General features: G+C 41.6%; 2 protein-coding genes across 2 annotated transcripts; both read left to right on the top strand.

The window, feature by feature from the left end:
* Positions 1–744: 744 nt before the first annotated feature.
* On the top strand, positions 745–1734 carry LOC132314520 (uncharacterized). The gene has a single exon (XM_059813377.1). The coding sequence runs from the start codon at positions 745–747 to the stop codon at positions 1732–1734; it is 990 nt and encodes a 329-aa protein (XP_059669360.1).
* Positions 1735–6392: 4658 nt separating this feature from the next.
* LOC132314519 (uncharacterized) lies at positions 6393–8257 on the top strand. The gene is made up of 3 exons (XM_059813376.1): positions 6393–6722; positions 7604–7853; positions 7998–8257. The coding sequence occupies exons 1-3, from the start codon at positions 6393–6395 to the stop codon at positions 8255–8257; spliced, it is 840 nt and encodes a 279-aa protein (XP_059669359.1).
* The last annotated feature ends 741 nt before the right edge of the window (positions 8258–8998 follow it).

Below are 8998 nucleotides of genomic sequence, written 5' to 3'. Positions count from 1 at the left end.
TAGGACAATCTTCCTCGTCGTACACATGATGAACAAGCCGAATCCAGTCGTAAACTCACGGGATGGTCTAATGGTGTTCCAGAGGGTGCAGGAGTAAAGGAAACATTTGACGAGAAGAGACTCTTGAGAGTTCAGACGCCTGCAGAGATGGCCAGGGAACATAAGAACTCTCTCGTGAAGTCTCCATTCACTGACGATATGTACCTCGTCGAGAGACCTAAGAAATTCACTATGCCATCATTTACCCAGTTTGACGGTACAGGAGATCCTTCCCGGCACTTAGATCACTACGCGCAGAAGATGGCTCTAGATGATCACAATGACCCATGGATGTGCAAAGTCTTCCCGACCAGCCTAACTGGGGCTGCGCTGGAGTGGTTCAGGAATAGGCCACACAAGTCTATTCCAGATTATGAAACTCTATGCGCTATGTTCCTGGCACAGTATTACGGTAATAAGAAGTAAAAGAATAATATTGTTAGCCTTTTTACTATAAGGCAAAAGAAGGGCGAAACGCTACAAGACTTCTTGTCTAGATTCAATATGGAAGCTTCAGAAATAGCAGATTACCACCCTGCTACCACAATAGAAACATTTAAACTTGCAATGATTTAGGGAACCAAGTTTCATACGTCCTTGGTAAAGTATTCTCCTCCGAACATGTAGACTCTCAATGCTAGAGCATAGATCTACATTCGACTGGAGTAGAATGTAGCCCACCGAGCTCAACATGCCACCCTCATTATGGTGGAGAACAAGCCTCAGGAAAAGGTTTCAAGCTCAAGAAGCCGAAGAAGCCAGCACGCTTTGGCACCAGCCATTCAAATACCCGAAAAACGGCAAAGGACAGAAGAAAGAATCACGCCACTTTGCACAACCCTGGCTCGGTTATTTCAGGAGAACAAAATGAAGTTTGCAGCCCCTCAGCAAATAAGGCAACCATTGGAACAGAGAGACAAGACCAAGCACTACGCTTACCACAGAGATTATGGGCATACGACCAATGATTACAGATCCCTTAGGCGACAGGTGAAAAACATGATACTAAGGGGTGAATTGGCAGATTACTTTACAACAAAGGAGTACGTGAAGCCTCGGGAGGTCAATCCTCGGAGAGTCGAAGGTAATCAAGTGAAGGTCATCCATGCGATACATGGAAGATCGGAAGATGATCAGGAATTAGAGGAGGTTTATAGATCTCGACTGAGAACAGCCCATAAGCTGAGGAGGTTATCCTCAGTAAACACTATTGCATCGAGAAGCTTCAACATCGGGTTCGGCGATGGAGATCTATCCAGAGTTCAACTTCCCCACGAAGATCCATTGGTCATCAGTCTCCTGGTGGTGAATTGCATGATTAAGAGGGTTTTGATAGACCCAGGGAGTAATGCCAACATCATCACAAAGGCGGTCTTTAAACAGCTAGAGATCCCGTCATCATCAATTCGGCCCACCTCCAGCCCGTTAATGGGGTTCGATAGTACAAAAGTGGATCCCCTTGGGGTGATTGACTTATCCGTAACTGCGGCAAAGGGGACTCTCAAGGAAAACTTTATCTTAACAGAGATCCATCCTTCCTATAATCTTATTATGGGGAGAGGTTGGATCCACCGAATGAATGGAGTTCCGTCTACTCTTCACCAGGTGATGCGATGTTTGTCTCCGGATGGGAAAAAGGTTATAGACCTCAGAGGAGATCAAGTAGCTGCCAAAAAGTGTTATATGTTAACATAGAATGAGGCAAAGAAGGTAGTGAAACAGTCCCAACTGATCACACCTCCGGAAAGCAAATCCAAATAGCAATTACAGAATCCTCTGCCCAGGTATCTAAGAGTAGAGGAGGAGGCCGAAGCTGTGATACCCCTCGGATCCAAGACACGGGTTGATTAGGCCCAGACCCAAACCCAAGGGAAATATCAACCAATCAATATGTAATTGAACACAGAATACAAGATGAAATAAAAAATAAAAATAATAAGCTGAAAGAATGCTAATTGAAAATCCTTAAAAATATAATTATTGAAATCCAATACTCCAAAACTCCATAAGGTTAACAACTCGGGAATCCATCCACTGGACCCCTTACTAAAAATCCCAATAGAAACTAAAATAACAGAAATAAAATCTAAAGCTAAACACAGAAAGAATTCCTACGTAGTCGGAGGAATGAATGTCTGTATCTGCACTGCACGTCCAATCTTTAACCCTGGAACTGACGAATACCTGAAAAATAAGAGAGTGGGTCAGGCCCACATGCAAGTCCTATTCTACTACAATCCATACAGTAATCCGATACGCAGATACATCCCAGGAAGACTCAACAATATCTAGAGTAGTCCATTTGTAAATATATAGTACACACTATAGGACACTCGCTAGTCCAGTAGGTCTATCTCAGCCTGAGTAGAGATACCATGTAAATTACACATAATGTGGTCATGTATACCTAGACCTACCAGGGAACAACACCCATGTCCAGTTATCCATCCTAGGCGATATACGCACCCTAACCATGGTCCTGAGACTCAAGCTCATACCATGGCATCATAAAATAAATATATAAAATCCGTACTCCTCCTAATACAAAATACCATCCATCTGTGTAGTGGTCTGGTATATGTAAAACCATCCGTCCTGAAACCATATCAAGTCAATCAACTATTCTGTTAACATGACACAAGTAGGTAATGAACTTAACCTATATGGTTAATCCGTACCTTAATCCGAATTAGATAGGACTTAGCGTTTGAATTAGTCCATACCTAGTATGTCACCGTCCCATACCAGTACATACCATCCTCCAGTTAACAAAGTTGACAACACAATATTAGATAGTCATCAACCAAACTCCAGAAAACATACATAAGTCTAATCTGTGTAGGTTTAAAACATACATCCAATATACGATTTAGAACCTCTATTCCAGTTCTTCAAATTTATAAAGTAGAACTACGCACGCTATCCCTCCAATCAGTACCATATCTTGATGCAATATACAGTAAAATTAAACATCAATTAATTTCCATTTAAGCATACTTATTTTTCCCAGAACAAATAATATATGCTTATAAAACAGTTGAAACATGAATAACAGATTAAAATTATGCTAAGAAACCAAGTTGCTTTATGGAAACAGTAGGCAAGCTCAAGGTGTAATTCAACCTTCCATACAGATTTATTATTTAACCAAGTATTGTTTCCTGTTTCAACATATTAATATCAACATGCTTCCCAAGAGTTTTTTTTTACAAGTCTGAAACATACACAAATCTCATTCACAACTACTGGAACCATTTAGAAACAACTCCCACAGTCCAATCCAAACCCAGAACACGAAAAAACTGAAGAGAATAGGGTTGGAGCCGCCTCCAAAACATTAGAGCCGGCTTCCCCCTAGGTGGAGCCGCCTCCACCTTATGTGGAGCCGGCTCTAACCCTTGTAGAGCCTGCTCTACAAGCCTTAGAGCCGGCTCTACCTTTAGGTGAGCCGGTTTTCCTCTTTTGAGAGCTGTATCCCCTAACCTGTTCATCTTCTTTGCCTCCGACGAAATCCAGAGTCTCTGTACAGTTTTTAAAACTATTTCCAGGGTTCAATTGATGTCCTAGATTTAATTAAAAGCATGCATTTAATCCTAAATACACAAAGGTTAAGCAATATTATAACCAGTACAAACAGATTCTTAAACAAGAATAACTTCTCACACAAAAAAAAAATAGATTTATGCAACGATTTAAAAATTGATTCAAACATGCTTACCAGATCAATATTAACTTTAATTTAATCTATTTTAATGCTTGATTAATCCCTGGGGTCTAAATAGGCATGCACAGAACATGAATTAAAGGGAAGGAATAGAATAGTGACTTGCCTTGAGTTTCAGTTTTGAAACTCTAAACCACTGTCTCTAAAGCTTCTATCCACATTCGAGACTCCTGTTCTAAATCTCAAGTGCTCTTGGTTCAATCCAGAAGCACTCCGTCCAGTGTATCCTTGAACCTCTCCGTCAACCTTACCAGTTTTCACTCTCTGTATCTCTCAGTCTCACGGTATACGTATCAGTGAATAGGGTTTTTCTATGTAACCCTAAACCAACGTATAATACTGTATTTATAAGCTTTAGCATAACCCTAATTCTAATACAAAACCAACCCTAAGTCGGCTACATCCGTGTAAATAAAACCCTAATATAAATACAGATGTGCCTCCATACAGTCACGTTAAAACAATTTAAATATAATTAACTTAATTCAATTAAAACAACTAAATTATATCAGTTAAACAATTATCTAACAATTAATTCAATACAATTTATGCATATATATACAATTTCAAATAATGCGAATATAAGCAAATTGCCAGTTAAATAAATAAAACAAATAACAACAATTAAATAAATAATCAAATAAACAATTAAACAAAAATAAATGCAATGTAAACAATATAATAAATACCAGGACTATCCTTTTGAAATTAACAATTAAACAAAAATAAATGCAATGTAAACAATATAATAAATACCAGGACTATCCTTTTGAAATTAGGGGTATTACATTCTTCCCCCCTAACAAAAGGAATTTCGTCCTCGGAATTCGCTCTTACCTTCTTCCAATATTTCAGGAAACTGCGAGCGAATGACATCCTCCCGTTCCTAAGTGGACTCAGCCTCATTGTGATGACTCCACTATACACGAACTAAAGCGATAACCTTGTTACGAAGGATATAATCCCAACGGTCGACAATACGATATGGTGGCTCCAATTAAGCCGCATCCGGCTGCAACTCAATCTCCCTAACATCGATATACTGATACCGATCCTTATTTCGCAGAAATTTTCGTAACATGGAAACATGGAACACATTGTGAACGCGATCCAAGTTATCCGGAAGTGCCAACTGATAAGCCACAGCTCCAACTTAATCCGTAATCATGAATGGACCGACAAACCGCGGTGACAACTTTCCTTTCTTCCCAAAGCGCATGACACCTTTCATAAGCGATACTTTGAGTAGAACCTGATCTCCAACCTTAAACTCCAAAGCACGAGTGCAATGATTAGCATAGCTCTTCTGCCTACTTTGGGCAGTACGCATGCGATCTCGAATAAGAGCTATCTTCTCGGAAGTATCCTTGATGAGCTTAGGACCCAAGAATCTGCTCTCACCAACCTTCATCCAACAAACAGGCGATCGACACGATCAGCCATATAACGCCTCAAATGGTGCCATCCTAATAGTCTTCTGGAAACTATTGTTATAAGCAAACTCCACAAGTGGCAAATAATCCTCCCAGTAGCCCTTGAAATCAAGAACACACGACCGAAGCATATCCTCCATAATCTAATTCACCCACTCAGTCTGTCTATCAGTCTGAGGATGATAAGCAGTACTAAGGTGCAACTCTGTACCCAAAGCCTGCTGAAAACTCTTCTAGAATCCCGACACAAAGCTCGAATCCCTGTCTGATATAATAGACAATAAAATGCCATACAACTTCACAATCTCTGAGATGTAAAGCTTTGCCAACTGCTCCGAGGTGAAGTCAGTGCAAATAGGAAAGAAATGAGCTGATTTCGTCAATCTATCCACAATAACCCAAATAGAGTTGTGATCCTTGAAGGAATTTGGCAACCCTTCCACAAAGTCTATAGAAATGCTCTCCCATTTCCACTCCGATATCGGCAATGGCTGTAGAGCTCCTGGCGGCCTCTGATTATCAATCTTGACCATCTGACAAGTACTACATCATAAGGCAAATAAAGCAATGTCCCTCTTCATACCTGCCCACCAAAACTGCCGCTTCATATCCTGATACATCTTGTCGCCTCCTAGATGAACAGAAAACTCAGAGTAGTGAGTCTCAGTCATCACATCCTTCCTCGGTGAGGAGTCTCTGGAAGCTGTCGAAGTAATCCTCGGCAATCTTCAGAAAATCACCTACATGGGTTCTTCCCCCACAATAGAAGAAAAAGAAGCATTAATCAATATCATTCGACAAAATGCAGATGCATTTGCTTGGGAGCATTCAGACATGGTAGGGATCGATCCTTCAGTCTCATGCCATAGCTTGAAGGTGGATCCAGCATATAAACCAGTCAAACAGAAGCATAGAAGGTTTGCCCTAGAGCGCAACCAAATTATAGCTGAAGAGGTAAGCAAATTACTTCAAGCAGGATTCGTTCGGGAGGTGTACTACCCACAATGGCTCTCCAACGTGGTGGTAGTTCAGAAGAAGAATGGCAAATGGAGAGTTTGCATAGATTTTACCAATCTCAACAAAGCTTACCCAAAAGACAGTTTCCCGTTACCCAAGATTGATCAGATGGTTGATGCCACTACTGGTTTTGAGAGGCTCACATTTCTTGATGCGCACTCCAGCTCAACCAAATTCCTATGACTCCGGAGGATGAAGAGAAGACTGCTTTCATAACGGGAAAGGGTACCTATTGTTACAAAGTTATGCCCTTCGGGCTCAAAAATGCTAGAGCAACTTACCAGCACCTTGCTAACAAGATCTTTGATGAAATGTTGGGAAAGACGGTCGAGCCCTATATCGATGATATGGTGGTTAAGAGTGTGAAGAAGGAGGAGCATCCTAGACACCTTCAAGAGGTCTTTGATACTTTAAGAAAATATGGCATGAAGTTAAATCATTCGAAGTGTTCCTTCGCAGTTTCTTCAAGACAGTTCCTCAGCCATATAGTGAACAAAAGGGGAATTGAGGTAAGTCCGACTTAGGTTCAAGCCCTCATACAAAATCAAGAACCAAAGACCCGCAGGGATATACAAGTTCTGACCGGCCGAATCGCAGCTCTCAGTCGATTCATTTCTCAATTATCCGATAAGTGCAAACCATTCTTTGATGCAATAAAGTCCAAAAACAAAGACATATGGGGACCACAACAACAAGATGCTCTCAATCAACTGAAATGTTACATAGCAAAACCCCCAATTCTGTCAGCTCCAAAGCTTGGTGAGACTCTTATCATGTATTTAACCATCCCAGCATAGCTACAAGTGCAGTATTGATCAAAGAAGAAGGTAAGAGTCAGTATCCAATCTTTTACACCAGTAAGATAATGACAGATGCAGAAACGCGGTACAGCAAAGCCGAAAAGATCATACTAGCATTAGTATATGCAAAAAGGAAGCTTCGACACTACTTTAAGTCACACAGCATCAAAGTTCTTACCAACTACCCCATGCGAGTCATTTTTTCTAAACCAGATTTGTCTAGAAGAATAACTAAATGGGCGATCGAGCTTAACTCCTTTGACATATCCTACAAACCGAATGTGTCGCACAAAGGGCAAGCGCTAGCTGATTTCCTCTTGGAGTATGAAGATAAGCACGAAGAGCCATGCCCTTCCGAACCGCAATGGGAGCTTCGGGTAGATGGTTCCTCGAACTTGAGTAGTGCTGGAGCATGAGTCATTATCACAACTCCCGAAGGCACCAAACTGCAGCAGTCAATTCGGCTGACTTTTTCTGTTGCTAATAATGAGGCGGAATATGAAGCCCTACTAGCAGGACTCCGGTTGGCAAACTAGCTTCAGGTAAGGTTCCTAAAAGTTTTTAGTGATTCTCAGCTTATTGTGAATCAGGTAACAGACCAGTACCAGCCTAAGGAAGATAGAATGAAGGCCTACAGAGAAGGTGTGGAGATTGTCTCGCGAGGGTTCAATCAGATCGAGTTTCATCAAATACCTCACGAGGAGAATTCTGAAGCAGATCAGTTGGCTACAGCAGCATTTTCTTCGGATGAAGATTTGGTCCGGATTGTACCAATCGACATCCTGGACGAACCAAGTATAAGCCCTCGACAGGAGATAATGGTGATCCGAATTGTCCCACGTGAACCATGCAGGATGGATCCATTGGAAGCTTACCTTAAGGAGGGGACTATCCCGAACCAGAAGGCCGAGGCATGAAAACTCAGGCTCATCGCAACCAAATATGCTATTATCAATAACTAATTGTATCAAAAATCATTCTTAGGTCCTTACCTAAAATGTTTGAGCCCCACAGAGGCTCTCACGATACTGCAGCAGATTCATGATGGGGATTATGGCAATCACTCCGGAGGCAGGTCTATGGCACATAAAGTTCTAACTCAAGATTATTTCTGGCCTTACTTGGTTCAGAATGCTGAAGAGTATGCCAGAAGGTGTGATAAGTGCCAGCGACATGGTCCAATGAAACATCAACCTGCCGAAGATTTGCACGCAATGGAGAATCCATGGCCATTCACTCAGTAGGGGATCGATATGGTCGGTCCTTTGCCCAAAACGGTGGAGAAGAAGGAATATGTGTTGTTAGCCACCGATTATTTCACTAAATAGGTAGAAGCCGAAGCCTACTCAAGCGTGACCCATGAACAAGTGAAGAGTTTTCTATAGAATAATATAATCTACCGATTTGGGGTGCCACATGTGATCATGATGGACAATGGCCCGAATTTAGATAACCGAAGCACAAAAAAGTTCTTTGCCGAGCATGGGTTTAGGCAGAAGTTGGCTGTGGTTAGCCATCCTCAGGGGAATGGACAGGCAGAAATAATTAATCAAACTATCTTCAGCTGCTTGAAGAAAAAGTTGGAAAAGCTTAAATCTAAATGGTACGAGAATCTACCACAGGTACTTTGGGCATACCGAACCACCCCTAGCCAACCAACAGGAGAAAGCCCTTTTGCCATGGCCTATGGTTCAGAGGCTGTCATACCTACGAAATTAGCAGTTCCGACTCTTCGGTCTCACTTGGTACTCGAAGGTAACAATGATCAGTAACTCGAGCACAGCCTTGATCTCTTGGAAGAAAAGAGGGATGTCGCGACAATTAGGCTCGCTTCATACCAGCAACAGTTGTGTTACAGTTACAACAAGCGCGTTAAGTTCAGACGTTTTGTGGAAGGAGATTGGGTGCTGAAACAAGAAACGGCCCATGTAAAAAAGTTGCAACCTAATTGGATTGGACCTTACAGAGTCACTGAAGTAGTAGGA

The sequence above is a fragment of the Cornus florida genome, unplaced genomic scaffold (genome assembly GCF_030987335.1).
Source record: "Cornus florida cultivar Cherokee Brave unplaced genomic scaffold, ASM3098733v1 CherokeeBrave_3.0.0_Hap2_Chr06, whole genome shotgun sequence".
Lineage (NCBI taxonomy): Eukaryota > Viridiplantae > Streptophyta > Magnoliopsida > Cornales > Cornaceae > Cornus > Cornus florida.
Note: the sequence above shows the minus strand (reverse complement) of the source record. Positions and strands in the feature narration are given on the sequence as shown.